Genomic DNA, 18793 nt, shown 5'->3' on the forward strand with positions numbered 1-18793 from the left:
CAAGCTGTTTACTTTGAATTATTAACAATGCTAACTTCTGCTTGACGTTTCAGGTATTTGTAGATGGCATCAAGCTGTTTACTTTGAATTATTAACAATGCTAACTTCTGCTTGACGTTTCAGGTATTTGTAGATGGCATCAAGCTGTTTATTCACAAGGTCCCTTTACAATTATTGCCTCTTGCAGTCACGGAACTAGACTATCCACATTCAGTAAAAGGCAAGGTACGAAGACATCAGGCTTCAACATCTAAACAAACCTGAAAATGTCATTGGTTAATTATTATTCCTTCCTTATTACACTACACTGCACTGCGCTGCGCTGCACTGCACAGCACAGCACAGCACAGCACAGCGCAGCACAACACCGCACGACACAACACAGCACAGCACAGCACAGCACAACACCGCACAACACAACACAACACAACACAACACAAAACAACACTACATTACATGCGCTGAGACCATTCTAGCTCTTATTATCTTAATCACTGTGCAGTCAATTTCCATCCTCAGCTCTGGGGAATATACAACCCAAGCATCCTGTGCGGCACTAGAAGACTAAAAGCGATCTCCATTTCCTCCTACTGGGTACCCATCCCTACTGGGTAAACAGAGGCATATTTCGAACAAAGCCACTTGCCTACGTCGACACAACAGATGTTACAATATCTATCCATCTGTCACATTGCTCATGGACCATTCAATATTTCTTCGTGACACTTCGTATATGTTAAAGGGAATATGTCTAATCAGGGAACATGAATAATCTCCCACATTTCAAGGGGCCTGAGGTTAGCAGCGCTTCGTTATTCGTTTTTCGAATATCGAAAAACAAGCCCGCACCGGGTTCGTTTTTCAAAGGCTGTACATTAAACTACAGTTATGAACCGGGTGCTGGTTTGTTTTTCGTTATTCAAAAGTACTGAATAACTAAACAGCTTGCTGTCATATTTTAAATGGGTTTCAGTGTTTTTGGCCGCATTACTGTAGCTGTTGGGACAGAGGCAAGGCAATAAAGTTTCATAACTTTGAAATGTTTGATTGCAGAACATTGAACTTTGACTGTTATATATTATGTAATAATTTGCTCGTAGAAATTTGGAACGCAAATCCGCATTGAAAACCTGAGGGATAGTCAGGTCCTTAACATTCGATAGTCCTCAGGACCATTGGAATGCATTTTGAGATGTACGTAGTTCGATATAAAACAGGGCAAATATAGTAGATGTGCTTTGGACATCACAAAGTCAGTTCTTCAAACAGGAAACTGAGTCTTTGCATGTGACAGTTACGTCAAGCATAACAGTCGTAAAACCTTGTACAAGTTGGTTGGTTTATTGTTTAACGCCGCACTCAGCAATATTCCAGCTATATGATAGCGGCCTGTAAATAATGGAGTCTGGACCAGACAATCCAGTGATTAATATCATGCGCATCGATCCATGCAATTGGGATCGATGACATGCATCAAACAAGTCCATCCGATCCCGTTAGTCGCCTTTAACGACAAGCATAGTCACCTTTTACGCCAAGCATGGGTTGCTGAAGACCTATTCTACCCCGGAATCTTCACGGGTCAGCCTTGTACTAAGTGTGTCCACCACTGACCAGAATGACCACAAGTACATTTCCCCCGATGAGTGAGTGAGTATGGTTTTACGCCGCTTTTAGCAATATTCCAGCAATACCACCAGAAATGGGCTGCACACATTGTACCCATGTCGGAAATCGAACCCGGGTCTTCAACGTGACGAGCGAACGCTGTTACCACTAGGCTACCCGACCGCCCCTTCCCCCGGTGAACTTGACGTAATTGCTGCAGATTGTGTCGCCCTGGCTTACGTTGAGGCCTTGGATGTTGTAACATTGCTCAAACAACAGTTGTGCAAGAGTCGTATGATGTTCTTTGAACTGGCTGAAGAAAGAGCATGCTCGATTGTATCTCAGAAGTTGTGAAATGTAGACAGCAAACGCTGGGGCTGCTTAAATATTGCTCGCATAAAGGGAAGGTTGCCTATTTGAAGGTGAAGTTATCCCTCGTGTCTTGTAAAGAGTGTTTTGTCACACTGAATCTTTATGCATGGATCTAAATATGAAACAGGATGCGCCCTCACAGGTCTCCTTCATTTCTAGTTCAGGTGGGTAAATCAGGTAAAGAGAACTTGCTATTTGACCGTTACTGTACGATATCAGACGATCCATTTACCTGAAGCTTTAGTTAAACTCCTTGGCCAATTGCCTTGTTTTGACCTTGCCAATCCGAGAATAAATTCCAATTCATATTCATAGAGCATCAGATTGACAAGAAGAGAAACTTCCTTGGTGACCAGTCGGAGGCCTACGTTGTGCCTAAATCTCCCAATTTAACAAAGATGTTTTTTGTGAAGAAGTCCAGTTTGTCATGTATTGTTTTCTTGTAAACATCACAAAACATTTGCTGTATATTTTTACAAATTAAGCGGCGTCAACCCCTACCGACTCACTCGCTCCCTTTAAAAACAACATTGGAACATGTTTCAGTCGAAGTTTTTTTGACCACTGACTTCAATAGATGTTACTGACTGACATCAGACTTCCTTTTCGCAAATGAAGTGCGACTTACCATTGAAAGCATAACATGGAACATCATTCCATAAATAATTACTATAGGACCGTCTCATTTCCAGACAATGTTCTCTCCCCTTGTAATTATCAGGCTGATGTGGAGACCAGTTGCTGTAGACCATAGGACGCCGTCCCTCCCACAGCCATCTCCCCTCCAGGTTCAGATCAGTCGCACCAAGCCAGTAACTTTCAGCTGTGAATACCAAATTATTACTAAAGTGAAGTTATACCATTATTCAATCATATGAGGGTTGAAAATGTTACCACGTTATTGTAGTAGTAGGTACGCATGTATGCCAATATGTGTTGCAATACACAATAAAAAATATTTAAAATGATACAAAATTTCAAATCTTAGCTTTATATGACTTCTAGTAATAATTTGACTTTACAAAAGCACCTTTCAATTTTGAATCTTTTCGTACAATTTGTGACATACATCCACGTAAGATTTCAGCCACTTTAATGCGCTTTGTTATAACTTTTGAGTGTAGTCCGAGTTAAAAACAAAACTTAATATGAACATTTATCATATGGCAAACAAGTGTGTTTAACCCCATCCTGAACCCCCTACTGAATTCACCTGAACCAAATTTTATTTCGACATATGGACCTTAATTCCCTAAATGTTTCAATATGGCGGGTGATTTCTAAATGTTTATAAAAGATGACCTTTTCCCCTTCTGATAGCGCGGCCTCTTAGAAAGTCGTCCTCATCTTTGTTAGCGATGGTTGCCAGGTGGCTCTCCATGTAGCGACAGTAAGCCTGAAATATTATATAAATACACTGACGCTTCGAATGTATTAAATCCACTTGATGCAACTATAATCCAGGCATTTATTGCTAGTACATACACAGAGTAAGACAAGTAGGGCATTGTTTATCCTCAGTGGCTACGAATGACTTGATGATAATTTCCCACAGGCGTGATTGGTCGCATGTATTTGATACTTAACTGTCATACTTGCCACACACTGGATAGCAACGCCATGTTCCGTGTGTAGTACCTTGGCATGAAGTGCCTAGAGCATAGTTGTTGTTTTAGGTATTTACATATAATTTATGGACTTTACAAGCACTTTTATAGTTACACTTTCTCAAACAGGATTAGTGTTTTTGTCCTAAAGTTTGCCTTTACCTTCTTTAGGCCCTGCTTTGGAAGTATTTCCAGCTCAGTAATTATATTCTTGAAACATTGCTTTATCATTTCAGATTTTTGACAGGGTTATCTCTACATGGAACTTGTGTTAGGTAAGAGTGAGTGAGTGTGTGATTGTGGTTTTACGCCGCTTTTAGCAATATTCCAGCAATGTCACGGCGTGGGAAACCAGAAATGGGCTTCCCACATTGCGCCCATGTAGAGAATCGGACCCGGGTCTTCGGCGTGACGAGTGAACACTTTAACCACTTGGCTACTCCACCGCCCGTTTCAGGTAAGAACAACTACTAACGCTTGCTTCAGCAAATGAACCGTTTATGTTGGAGAACCAATAGCAGGATGCCTTGTGCTGTATAAACCCAAGATGACAAGGCTGTGTACCTGGAAGAACAAGAGAAACAGTAGTGTCGTTAAGGCAGATACGCACCACGACATTAGCCCGCTTGATAAGGAATTAAGAAGGGGAGCCATAAAATGTCCCGATTACCTTGACGGGACGGACGCCTTGTCCACATGACCAAAGAGGTTAACCCCCATCAACAAGCTGACAAGGTAAGGGTGTCACCTGTTGGATACTATATACTTGTCCATCAACAGAAGGCAAACCCCGAGCCGCGTGGTAGGGTACAGAGCCTTTATTTGCTAAAATGTAACATGAACGTGCTCAGACCCACGTTGGCCGCCAATGTCACAGCCATAATGTGAGTGAGTTAATATTTTAAGTCACATCGGTAATATTTCAGCCATATCGTGACTGTCAAATGTTATACACGAATTGCATTTGAAACTAAAAAATCCTGTCGTCAAAGGACCGTACAATAACTAGAATATCACGGGTTTGTTTAAAACTAGTTTTAGAGCATGTAAAAATAACTATCATCAAAAAACACATATAAAAAAGGCTATAGTTCGCCAGCAGCTGAAAGGCGATCACCACACTAGGGACCATGGGAACAGTACTTTTGCTACCTGCATGGACCCATGCTACAACAGGATTTACATCATTCCTACTTGTGTTGGCGATTATTGACAAATTTAACCAAAATATAAAACAACATATATGTGACGATTCAAAACTTGGCAGTAATAAGTGTGCTTTGAATGATGTGGTCCTACGTACCATCTCCGGGGGACAATCTTTTCAACCCCCTTCGAGGATACAGCCACTAACAATCCCAGTTATCCAATTTATTCTACTAATATTAAAAAAGATAATTTATTAATAACAAAACACATATTTCAGAATTATTTAACATAATTTATTTAACAATTATATTTCTAAAAACTGAGAATTAAATGAGAGTTGATATTGTTAAAAAGTGATGAAACTTTAAAAATATTGATCCCTTATGATGGAAAAATTGTAGCAGCCATAAAGTTTTCGAGTAGCGTGGTGGGATTCGAACCACGGTCATTCTGATCCGAGGTCGGACGCCTTCTCCACATGATCAAAGAGGTTAACCCCGTCAGCAAGTTGACAAGGTATGGATGTCACCTATGGGATGACTCCAGGTCCTGTTTTAGCATGATGGGTAATTATGTGCCTCATTTAAAAGTACCTTTCACCCAAGATGTAGATAGTGTTAACACAATGCCATACCATGAGTAAAACTGTTTATATCACATGAAGGAAGTACTGGGAAAACAAGAAAAACATATGCTCCAAAAACAATTGCCCACATGCCAATGTTCTAGAATGTGCACACCCTGTTGCTATGATACAGCATTCAATTAATGTGGTTAAAAAGGGTATTGAGCATTTGAATCCTCATCAGATGCATGTGCGTGCCTTGGATGAACCACCATACACAATTGCTAAAACAATCCAGAGGACCTGTCCTGAAATATTTGATGAAGTTCCTTATCATGTTTGGTAGATTTACATATTTAAATAGTTGCTTTCGGGATTCTCAGAAACTGCCCAGACGTAAACAGATGGAAAACTGTAATCTGTGCTGCTGGAATTGCCTCAGGCAGATTTGCTGATTCCTACATCATGTGCAATAAAAGGAAACAGAAATGATCACAGAAGATCCTTTCAGAAACAGGTGTGCACCGAAGTAAGCTGGTCAGCCCCTGTTTCACTACTGGCCCCTTGTTCTTGAACAAGAACGTTGCATATTGTGCCTGGTGGGTGCAATTCAAAAAGCAGATTTTCCAAAGTTTGCACCATCACTTGTCCTATTAATGGCTTGCTTTTCACAGATATGTCCCTCTTACAGTAGAGCACGAGCACCGCTGTACCACGATTATTGTTCCGGTGGATTAGTGACACACAAGAGTAAACGGACATTCTCTGTTGTGGCACAAGGTCAAACACGTGAACAATTCAATGGCCATATGAAAGGAGATGGAGGTGCAGTTGGATTGACTGAAACAGCCGGACCCGTGAAGATCCGGAGTAGAATAGTGCTTCAGCAACCCATGCTTGCCGTAAAAGGCGACTGTGCGTGTCCTAAGAAGCGACTAACGGGACGGGTGGTCAGGCTCGCTCACTTGGTTGATGCATGTCATCGTATCCCAATTACGTAGATCGATGTTCATGATGTCAATGACTGGATTGTCTGGTCCAGACTCCATTATTTACAGACCGCCGTCATATAGCTGGAATATTACGGCGTTAAACAATTAACCAACCAACAAACAGTACGAAAAGATCTGTAAAAACATTTGTGTACTCAAGCCTAAAAGCAACATTGGGCAATGACGCACAGTGGTGTTATACTATAGGGTTATCGTATTTCTTCATGCGTATGTGTACATAAACAACTCGCATGGGCTATGGTGATTCGCATGACGCAAATACGCAGGTTATCTGGAGCACTTGAGAAATACAGATACATAAAAATATTGTACAGAACCTAACCCCTTCCCCTACCCCAAGGCTTATCGGAGAATATATCACACGAGCGATGTTCTCCCATTATCCAGACACCCAGTTGCCAGACAGTGGAATATTTAACTGCCACACACCCCTCCACTCATAATTATATGACCCAGACCCTGCCAATCCCAGCCAAGTTTGTAAGATGGGGCTTGGTGAGTACCACCCGAAAAATACAACTGGTATTGTTAGAAGGGGAAGCTTGCTGTGAGCGAATTTGGTTTACACGGGAGAGAGTTCAGTATTTTATTTATTACTCGTCATTTGTACCTACCTAAAACAGAAGCTGATTGACTCTGTAAGTCGCTCCTGAGTTCAAATCAGGTCATGCGTATGAATACAACGTCATGTAAATAGTCATCGTGAAGTGCAACTTTATTATGGGAATTTAAGCAATTCCATTGGGGAAAACACCCGAACACGCCTATTTTCCACAACAAATCTACTTCAATGAATTAACTGCGAAACTGCGGTGATGTTTCGAAAACAATAACACAACAAGTTTAATCGCTCGTTGACAAGGGCAAGGTCACAACGTCACATGACCGCAGGCAGAGACCGCATTCCCCCGATGACAGTCTGTTTTCAAACTGAATGTGTTGCGTTGTGCCACCAAAGTGTGTTCAAAATGGACTCGGGAGTTTCGAGACCTAATTCCCCGGATTTCCATAATGTGTCTATGTCGTTCTGACTGCGTTCGCATAGGTAAGTTTCCGAGGCCTTCTTGTTTTAGAATTTTTTGTTTGGTTTTCATAACCCCCCTAACATGGGCAAACTCTGTATGGGGCTTAATTGATTTCCCGTAAAATTTGGTTTTAAGGTGCCTGTCTATACATGACCATCCATTTGGACACAATCGTTTACTTTTATAGCTTAGGTTGCCATTGTGATAGGATCATTCACTTGACGATATATTCATCGTCTGCTATATGTACTTTAATTTTCATGTCATTTATTATTTCTAATTAATGAATATTTTCTCATTCGTATATTTAAAACATATTACTTTTTCGATCAGATAAGAATTCATCTGAACAAAACGTATTTAATAATCACGCCCTAGTGAGAATCGGTAAATTTTGACGGTAACCATTTTGTTAGGTCATGTGATTTATCATGTGGCCGGCCAACAATAGTTCCGTGTGCACGTGATGTTATCAAACAATGTGTAATACCGCTGCATGTTTTTACACAGGTGATCTCTTCACGGATGAGTATTAAATATATATATTATAATGGAAAACTTCTTTAACTGAGCAATATATTCCAAAATAAATCAATAATAAATCAAGAATAAAAACTAAATTGTATGAATTTTGTTTTCTTTTGTATCAGTTGTCAGACAGTCTTGGCGACAGGACTAGTCTATTCGAATTTAAGGGAATATATTACACACCTGATGTGCCCTCAAACATAAAAGTTGTTGTTTTTAGCTGTCTGACAAATGGGGGTGTCTCACAAAATGGAGATGACCACATGAGCACATCGCACATAAAAATATACATGCACGTGCACATACATACATGTTTTTATGTGACTTTTTCCCTCCCAGTTCTGAAACGTCCTTGTAAATATAGCTGATATTATTTAAATCAGGTTAGATTAATATACTTCCAGTCATATAAGTGTACGTGAAAACACCATGCTTACGCTAAAGTTTCATTCCACTGCATCACGTATGCACTAGTACACACACTACATGTGTAACCTGCAGAAGGTGGGAGGTTCGAACCCCGGCCTCGTCATTACCAAAAGACGTTGAAAGATAGTATTCATGTTGTAATTGTATTACATTGTTTCTGCTGCGATTCAGTAGAAGTTCATGGTAGTGTATTTTGCCAAATAATGAGTTGTCAGGAATATAGTACTATCTAATGTAAGCAGTAGTGTAGACGATACTATATTTAGATGCTTGTTCTTAATGTTCTAGTACTGCTAGACTCGTCCAGCACTGTATAGAAAATTCATGAAGATATTTAGACTATATACGTTGGCAAGAGCATGGCCATCACAACTCATCTCATCTCACAATTTACAAAGACCAGATTTTGTGTGAAGATTGCTGTTCACCCAGGATACCCACTGACCACTTGACCACTGTTGCTATTGGATGAATATTATTTCCATTACTTTCATGTTTTATACTACCATCGCTAGTGTACTGCCCTTGATTTTTTGTACTGCCGCTCTACTGTGTACTACCGATGTAATAATTTTGCAATAGTTTGTACTGAAATGTAAACCTAGTTCATTTCATAATACAATTGTTACTGGTAAAACGTGTTCACCCTGAATTATTCTGTGTACAGATTTCTCGGTGAACTCATTGTTTCAATTTGGAAATTGACACGTGACAATCTGATTTTTAAGTTGGTTCTGTGCTTTAGTGTTGTATTCTATCTTTCAATTTGGAACGGGGTAACTAATCCGTCACAAGAAAGCGACCCCACTTTTGAGGGATGGAGGTCTCTTACCCTTGCCCTAACAGCTTAAGTGATGTGTGTTCTGCTTTGAACGCTGATGGGGTAATTGACCCAAATTGAGGAAAACGCTGTTCCGCCGTCTAAGTCCCCATGGTACCTAGTATGGTGACCTACCTTTGGTTATTGGTGATCTATAGCCCATTTTTATTGTGTACTGTACTGAATTGTTATGAACTTTATTCTGATATGCTAGTTTTAAATCTACATCTGTGATAGTCTAGTGTTTTTACTGTCCTTTATCGACAGATTTTACTGTCTCTATGTATTAATATATAACTTGATTTAGTCACTATATGGCTGAAATATTGCCGCTGTGACTTTAAATATTAACTCACTCACTGTTCCGCCGTCCGTGTAGAGTTTCAACGTGTTTCACTATTTTCGAATGATGCACTTTACCTGGATGTAATGTTTCTCGAATGTTGCTGAGGTTGCTACTCATTGCATGCACATGATGTGATATAATTCAGTGTGTTCTAAAAAAAAGGTGTGGCATCTACTACTATTTGTATTGCCTATATCAGCGATTTTACATTGGTGACTACCCGTGAAGATTCCGGGGTAGAATATATCTTCAGCAACCCATGCTTGCCGTAAAAGGTGACTGTGCTTGCTTGATTGATGCATGTCATCGATCCCAATTGCGTGGATCGATGCTCATGATATTAATCACTGGATTTGACTCGATTATTTACAGACCGCCGTCATATAGCTGGAATATTACTGAGTGCGGCGTTAAACAGCAAACCAACGTTGGTGACACCAACGATTATGCTGTAAAGATACAAAGATTAGCCAGAACTGTTGATTTAAAGTTAATCATTTCATTTTTGGTGACCTATCTCCACAATAACAAGGTATGTATTCCTAATATTTAAGTATTTTATCTTCACCAGAAGAATTAGTAAACGCCTCCACAGGTTCCACGAACTTATTCAGTTATTACAGCAGAAATGTAAGATGAGTATTATATTGTATTGTATTGAAGTCGGATCAACTAACCTACTGTCATGTGGCAGAACAACAGGTAAACATTTAGTATCCTGTAATCAGTCTTATACTGAATAAAAACGAAAAAAAAGAAAATAAAAAGATACAAAGATCGCAACCGTGTCAATATTCATTATGTTAAAAAACGGAACATACTTCTAACTGTAGAATGCATTTTGATTAATGGGTATTTAAAAAAGGCCGGTGTAGTGATTATGTTTTGAATCGGATCGGAATCGGAATTTCATGAGCATATTTCAGTGACACAATAGCTGGGATCATTACCTTATTCGTTATGTCAAGCCAAGATGATAAATAGAAATTAACAAAGTAGATGCTTATTGAAACCAGTCACAAGGAGTTAAAATTTGAGTTCAAGTGGGAGGGGAAACGACTTACTAATTCAGTACGTACAAAAAGATAAAGAATTATGAGAAAAATATAGGACTTATCGTTAAGAGGTGAGGTGAGGTGAAATGGGGGTTAACGTCACATCCAAGATTATTGCACTTATATAGCGACGCGCATGTAAGTGTGTGTGTGTTTATGTGGCTGCTTGTCCTAGTCCGGACTGCTGCCAATTTATAGTGCTAGCTCAATGAGATACCATGCCACAGTTTAACATGAACATCCCACTCAGACACAGTATACTGACTCCGAGCCGACCAGTTCTTGTTTTAGCCCCTTAATGCCGAGCGACAGACAGGGTAACAACAAGTACCATCTTTTAACGGTATGACGCGGGCGGGGATCGAACCCCGGACCTTCCGCTCTCCGGGCGGATGCTCTACCACTAGACTACGGAGGCGATCTTATCGTTTAGATGCTGTAATCAACATAATCATATATAAAGAAGAGAATAATATATTCATGCAATTCACCTGATGAAGGAGTAAGCATATTCTCCGAAACGTTGTGTTTCTCATAATAAAGAAGTTGACATCCATTTTTTCTCTTCCTTATGTGTATCACTTCTAAATGCCTTTCAAAGACCTGATTATCATGTATGAATATATTGAAAATGACACGATTGACCGATGTTTCACCATTGTTTCTGTGCGCAACCTGTCATTCAGTTAGCAATGCTCTCATCATTTACTATGGTTACAAGACGTGCAAAGATAGAAATAATAAATGTCAGAATCGGAGCACATATTATGGGCAAACGTTCAAAACTAGAATTTGAGACAGTGGCTTAGAGTTTGCTTTTGTTTAAGAGAACCTTACCACTCTGCAATACCGATATGAAATTCACAATCGTTTTGTCTATATTTATATTCAGAAGCAGGCCTCAAGGCCATATACTGCATGCGTTACCAGCCATCATATAGCTGGAATATTGATGACTGCGGCGTAAAACAACAATCCAACCAAACGAAGCATGCGTTACCCTGTATTTACTAAGAACCATACCCGTGAAGATCCGGGATAGAATAGGTCTTAGCAACCCATACTTGCCGTAAAAAGCGACTTTGCTTGTCGTAAAGGCGATTAACGGGATCGGGTGGTCAGGCTCGCTGACTTGGTTTGATGCATGTCATTGTAACCCAATAACGTACATCGATGATCATGATGTCAATCACTGGATTGTCTGGTCCAGACTCGATATTTACATAACGCTGTCATAAAGCTTGAATATTGCTGAGTGCTGCGTTAAACAACACACACACACACACACACACACACACACACACACACACACACACACACACACACACACACACAAAACAACAACAAACAAACAAAAAAACAAAAAAACAAACAAAAAAACTGACACATGCCAAATACTACCCTCACTTGTTAACGTCAATGTATAAATGTAAGTAGTTACCTGCAGTAGCTGATGCCAGTGAGCACAGAAGTACAGCCAGGAGCTGGAGCCGCATGGTTCTGGGTGTCAGCCGTGTACAGCTGCAATCTGACAGGGACACGCCAACTCGAATATTACAACAAAGTTTGAAGATCCGGGAAAAGAGAGAACGTGTTCCATATTCACAGGTATATGATCAAGGACCTAACACATACAGGTATTGCATATCAGCGCCAGCTAATGTACATCCGTGAACAAACACCTGCTGACAATAGGATATGAGGGTTTCACACCTCCCTGGTTATTGTTACTGCAGCACTTGCCGTTATCTCAGTCACGGGTATCAGGCGTTATACCATAATCAAGTGTTGTGTCACAGCTTGTGTGAAATTGAAAATGACAAATAATTTTCCAAAGGCTAAGATGGTTTATAATATAGAACCATAGACTCATAGAGAGACGTATGCACGTTAAGATGAGATGTTTTCAATGTGCACCACATAATGACAAAACTAACAACCAGAGAATCTTAAGACAGCGTGTATGTATTGTTATCACGATATGCTGCATGTGATTTCCAAACTTTACACGATAATCCTGCACGAGACGAATGGTGCACCTCAAGTCATTGATCGATGACGTCACAAGTGATGCGTTCATGACCGTCGGTTAACGCAACATAACAGTATGTTTGTGCATCGAACCAATCTAATATAGCTTGAATTTGAGTAATTCTTCATATATCAACCAGCATGTGTGGTGTTCGCGTTCTTTTGGTGGTGAGTATGTAAGTGTTATTATGGTAAAGACGACGTGGGTTTGTTTTGTTATCATTACCGTGTTTAGTTACTCATACAAACAGTGAGTGAGTTTGGTTTAGTGCCGCTTTTAACAGTATTCCAGTTATATCACGGCGTGTCAGCTTAATGTGGGAGGAAAGCCCGAAGTGATGCAGGTCTCTCACGTTTAGCACTTCGGTGAAACCCACGAGCACGGGTATGGTGCTGAGAGACCTTGAAACACAATCAGAGCGAACCGAGATTAGAACCCAAGGTTTGTGGAGTGCCCAAGTCAAGCAACTCTGCATAATCGAGTCTGAATCAGACAATCTAGTGATTGATATCATGAGCATCGTTCAACGCAATTGGGATCGATGAAATGCATCAACCAAGTCAGCGAGCCTGACCACCCTATCCCGCTAGTCGCCTCTGCCGATTACAGCAAGCATGTGTTGCTGAAGACCTAACCTAACCCGGAATCAGGATCTACCCGATTCCGTTACGACAAGCATAGTCGCCTTTTACGGCCAGCATTGGTTGCTGAAGACCTATATGAAACTAGAGGGGGAAACAATACATAACCACACCCGCATGAAGGAGCACTGCTGAACTTCGAAGTTGGATTTACTTTGCGCTGCTACACGCGTCCGCGTCCGCGACTGCCTCTGTAAAGTCTATAATTTACCACCACACTTCATCTGCAATATACAGCAGTGATCTATATTTCCACTGGTGGCAAATAAACCAGTGTTCTCGAATTTCAAATATCACCTCAGCAGTCATCAATGATAGAACTAACATCTGCTGCCGTGAGAGTACACACGTGGTTAAGCGTGAAAGCCATAGATGGTTTAGAGATAATATACTCTTTTGGCTTTATGCTGACGACACATTCATAATTCCGAGGACGTATATAATACAACGTGCGGGATCAAGTCTGAAACTGAGCTGTGTACTGCGGGTTAGATCAGAAGAACCATGCGTCTTGTTCACCTCGTTGTCTTCTTGTCGATGCTGACATTAGCAGATGCAGGTAACAGCTGGCTTTGTTGATGGACGATTCTCAAAGTTCATAAATTTATGTAGATTGTATTTACTTTCATCTATCAATGGTTTTATACAGAAAGTGTTATTTGTTAATGTCTCTTTTACTATGAACGTTGGTAAACGTATACTTTGTTCTGTAGTGATGTAAATGTCAACCCGCAAACTCACTCGTGGACGATTCTTCCCTCGACTAGGCTAAATAGATTAACTGACTCTCTACCAGATAATATTCAGAGAATATGACTCGTTGCTTGTCGTCACAATGCTCCATGTCATCCTTTCCTATGACTAGTACAGGGAGATTTCACTCCTCCTTACTCACTGGCACTTACTTTTAAGGCACTTACCCAATCCGAATAGGTATTCAACTTGCCATAAAGGGCGACTTTGCTTGTCGGGTGGTGAGGCTCGCTGACTTGGTTGATGCATGTCATCGTATCCCAATTAAGTGGATCAATGCTCATGATATCAATCACAGGATTGAATTCTCGGGTCCAGACTCGATTATTTAACCAACAGCATCATATAGCTGTAATACTGCTGAGTGCGTACTGCTACATTCGCCCTGACCAGCCATCTTCCATCAATTCAAATTGCCTTAATATAATAATCAAGAGAATTGCGTGTGCTCTTACTATAGGGGTGAATCACGCGTCGATGTACGGCACCATGTGTTTGATCGTGTTTCTAACCATGAGCCATTGGTAAATGTGTCTTGCAACGTTTGAGTATGTTATTGCAAGCTTGAAATGTGTCTTGCGACGTTTGAGTATGTTATTGCAAGCTTGAAATGTGTCTTGCGACGTTTGAGTATGTTATTGCAAGCTTGAAATGTGTCTTGCGACGTTTGGGAATGTTATTGTAAGCTTGAAATGTGTCTTGCGACGTTTGAGTATGTTTTTGTAAGCTTTAAATGTGTCTTGCAATGTTTGAGTATGCTATTGCAAGCTTGAAATGTGTCTTGCGACATTTGAGTATGTTTTTGTAAGCTTGAAATGTGTCTTGCGACGTTTGGGTATGTTATGTCAAGCTTGAAATGTGTCTTACAACGTTTGAGTATGTTATTGTAAGCTTGAAATGTGTCTTGCGACGTTTGAGTATGTTATTGCAAGCTTGAAATGTGTCTTGCAACGTTTGAGTATGTTATTGCAAGCTTGAAATGTGTCTTGCAACGTTTGAGTATGCTATTGTTGTTGAAGGGAAGTCTCGCTGTCCAGTGGGTTTTATTCAACACGGACGCTCCTGTTACTGGTTCTCCAATGTGCGAGGATCATTTCCAGAAGCTGCTGTAAGTTTTTAATATAAATTGTGAGTCATTTTAATTATGAAAAACTGTCAAAGGTTTGTACATTCACTGCAGCCTCTGATTGGGTATATGTTGTGTTTTTCAGATCTACGATACAATTGTCCAAAGGGTATCTTACCAATTAGGAAAAACATTCTTCTTCATGCTACCATATAGCAAAAGCAGATTAGACACTTACCAGGTTAACTTTATTTTCTTTCAAAAAGGGTGTCTAGTTTGTCTACTGGCAATTTTCATTGATTCCCTGATTAAAATTGCCATGCTACTCAAAACAATTCTGTCAGTGCCACGTTTTCTATTATGATTTCTGAGAGCAAATGGTCAACATTTTGTCATGTTACTGTGTTGTCAATACAAGTATATTGTTAGGCGGACTATTAATGTCAATATGTATTTTTAATACTGAATTTTATCCTACAAAAATTATAATATAACACCAATAATTTCATTTGATCCTTCAAATGTGCATCACCTTTCAGAGTTACTGTCGGTATTTCGGGAGCCACCTTGCGATAATAACGAGCAGGGATGAGGACAGTTTCATCAGAGGCTATGCAAGCCGCCATGGTAAAGGTGAGGCGTCACACTCTTTGAAACATTCGTTGAAAAAACATGCTCATTGTTACCTCAAAAGTTGTGGTTGCTGGAATATTGCTCGGCGTACAGGAAAGGTTGAGCAGCATATATACCCAGTGACACCCAGTCTACGCAACTGCCCAATGCGTGCAATGGAAAATACAGCTTGTCCAGTGCATGCAATGGACAGTGACGTGTCTGTGTTTTAAAATCTTATTCAAAGAAGTCAAAAAGAACAATGTTATTTTATAACGATCTATTCACCGAGTTATTTCACAAAGAAACTCAACATGGTGGTGAAAAGAAGACGCACAAGAAACGGTTAGACAAGTATGCCCATATCCCCCGAAGCTTCATATCATCATCTCCTGTGCGAACTGTGAACTGAGCGGTGATGTGATTCAGAGACTCTTTATATGCAGATAACACTGCTTGATATGTGTTTTTATTTTAGAAGTTTTTTAAGATCACATATTTGTTTGGTTGTTATTTATTACAGTTTATTCACTTAATAGTAGAGTTTTATTTATTAATAACAAAACATGTAAAACAATACCAATTTCAGTTGCGTGCATTGGCCAGAACAATCACCTGCCCATTGCGTGAAATGAGCAAGCTAGTTGCCCATTGCGTGAAATATTTGGAGAATTATTTTTCCTTCACAACAACTGCCCATTGTGTGCAATGAGCAGATAATTGTTTGCACTTTGCGTGCACTGGGCAATGGGCAGTTGCACAGATTGGGTGTTTTGCATTGTTGAGTCTATGGCCTTGAGTGTGTATTTGACCAAGAGGTATCCAATTAATTTTCCCAGGGTAATTCTCAAACCTGATGTGGGTGAATTTATTATAAAAACGTAAATATGGCATACTCATTGGAAGAAAGGCACATATTACCTGCCATTCAAAAGAGCTTATATACATAAGAGGGAATTTTAGTGATTGCGAGGACACATTATGAATGACCGTCATTTTGATCTTGACCCAACACAGATGTTGCTAACTTTTTCTGATCCTTTTCTGGATGTCATGTGCCCACAGCTTCCAGCAGCATTCTTGACGACAGTAACCAACTACCATGATTGTAACTAAATGCTGCTTCAGTCGTACATATCTAAAATACGTATCTGTCAGGTCCCCACTACTGGATTGGTGCCACGGATCTGATCCTAGAGGGAAGGTGGCTGTGGGAAGGACACCATCCTGTGACCTACACAAATTGGAATCCTGGGCAGCCTGACAATGCTTATGGTAGGACTGAACACTGCCTGGAGTTGAGGCAGTCATATCACTACAGATGGAATGATTATATCTGTGACAAGAAGTTGCAATTTATTTGTGAAACAGAAGTTTAAATAATTTCCACATGGCAGACACACGGATCATGTTTGTTTGACAATAAACGTGGGAATTAAGTTAAGTTGTGTTTTGTTTTGATTCTTCCATACAATGGTGTTTAGCAACAAGATTTGCTGAATTCAATTTCATCCATATTGTATCAGATAATAAACACCTTTGAAAATGTTGAGTCCCATTTACTATGTTCTTGTGTAATGTAACTTTTTTCCTGAAAGGGGTCATGGGTGGCCCAGTCGTCTTAGGCGCCGCGATTCGCTGTGTAGAGATGCGTCACTTGGGCACGCCAGAAACCTTTGATTGTGGGTTCGAATCCCGCTTCGCCACGATTATGTTTCTAGCTTTGTAACCACCATTCCCGTGCTCGTGGGTTTCAAATGTACCTGGCTGTTGGACACTTGTGTCAAAATTAGATCAATGTCGCATGGAAGGTTAAACATATATGAAAGAAAGGAGCTTAACTGATTTTCAAGTGTATCAGAGCATCTAAGTGCGAACAATGTTTTTCTGAGGATGCTTCGAAAAAATATAAAAGGGGGGTTAAATTGGACGTAGTGAGTCACTGTGAGCCTATTGCTGAGGGGGATTGGTGAACATCAGTAGAAAAGATCAGAAGGTCCACTTAGTCTTAACAGGAAGGTTTGGTGAACAACAGAAAACAAATATCAGTTGCTGATCCAGTAAGCCTTCACAGGAAGCTTTGGGTTGAGTTATCAGGATTTGGCAGACAGGGAGATGAGAGTCAACGTGACCTCACCCGCAATACGTGTCGACGTGGACGACTCAGGGTGCACGTTTAGCACTCACGGCGAGGGAGCAAAGAACACTGTGTTGATCTTCATGATTTTGGATTGAGAACAGAAATCATTAAAGTAATAAATTATTTGGTACCTGTAGGGAAGGTCTGCGATTGAAGTCCCTTCTTCGTCTGGGAATCTGTATTCATTATAGCAACATGTAGAATGAATGAATAATTATTATTGATATAACAATTTCGATTTTTAGATATCAATAAATTCGATATGAATTTTATGATACTAATAGAATGCATGTATTGACATATAAAGTCGAATTAAGTTATCATGAACTTTTATCATCACTAAAGAAGGTTCATGGTTTTGATGGTAAAAATAAATCAAACCATTTTCGAATAATACAAAAAAAGCATTGAAAAAATATACACAAAACACTTATAATGTGCTACTGTTATCGTGTACGTAATTATTGGTTATGCCTAAAACGGGCCCTTGTCAAAACATTCTGAAATGAAAACACCCTCCGAAGATTGTCAGAAACAGGTCCATATGAAACATATAAATATATATACCACTGAGCATTAGTTAGCACCACCCACGTTTTCAGATAAGTGCTACATTAATGAATACCTGGTGTTATTCATTGATGGAAACAAGGCATAGAGAGTAGTAAACTGACAATCAGAATGCCAGGTTCTTCTATCACACAGTTAATTAAGCTGGCACTAGCGAGCAGTAACGTTTGATTGGCGTTATTCGAAGAAACGTTCCTTTTATCAATGCTGAAAAATATCAGCTTTTGTTTGTTGTTCAAAGCCGCACTCAGCAATATTCCAGCTATATGAGGGCAGTTCGTACCAGACAATCCAGTGATTGACATCATGAACATCAATCCACGGAATTGGGACACAATGACATGCCAAGTCAGCGAGTCCGGCGACCCGATCTCGTTAGTCGCCTCTTACGACAAACATGGGTTGCTGAGGACCCATTGTAACCCGGATCTTCACTGGTTTTGTCCCCAGATCATACTTTGA

General features: G+C 40.1%; 2 protein-coding genes across 3 annotated transcripts; one reads left to right on the forward strand and one right to left on the reverse strand.

Moving 5' to 3' along the window:
• Positions 1-111: 111 nt before the first annotated feature.
• On the reverse strand, positions 112-12081 carry LOC124145387 (perlucin-like). Of its 2 annotated transcripts, XM_048395508.1 has the most exons (5): positions 11959-12081; positions 4063-4151; positions 3283-3376; positions 2609-2803; positions 112-250 (listed from the first exon to the last, which is right to left on the reverse strand). In XM_048395508.1, the coding sequence occupies exons 1-5, from the start codon at positions 12011-12013 to the stop codon at positions 237-239; spliced, it is 447 nt and encodes a 148-aa protein (XP_048251465.1). In that variant the 5' UTR covers positions 12014-12081; the 3' UTR covers positions 112-236. The 2 variants fall into 2 exon arrangements, with proteins under 2 accessions (XP_048251465.1, XP_048251464.1); XM_048395507.1 differs by lacking the exon at positions 112-250 and having other exon boundaries at positions 1528-2803.
• A 1512-nt stretch (positions 12082-13593) lies between these two features.
• LOC124145404 (perlucin-like) lies at positions 13594-17065 on the forward strand. Its single transcript, XM_046515156.2, has 4 exons — positions 13594-13749; positions 14963-15051; positions 15549-15642; positions 16780-17065. The coding sequence occupies exons 1-4, from the start codon at positions 13695-13697 to the stop codon at positions 16998-17000; spliced, it is 459 nt and encodes a 152-aa protein (XP_046371112.1). The 5' UTR covers positions 13594-13694; the 3' UTR covers positions 17001-17065.
• Positions 17066-18793: the final 1728 nt, after the last annotated feature.

Source organism: Haliotis rufescens, unplaced genomic scaffold (assembly GCF_023055435.1).
Source record: "Haliotis rufescens isolate VD_foot unplaced genomic scaffold, xgHalRufe1.0.p SCAF_14, whole genome shotgun sequence".
Classification (NCBI taxonomy): Eukaryota; Metazoa; Mollusca; class Gastropoda; order Lepetellida; family Haliotidae; genus Haliotis; species Haliotis rufescens.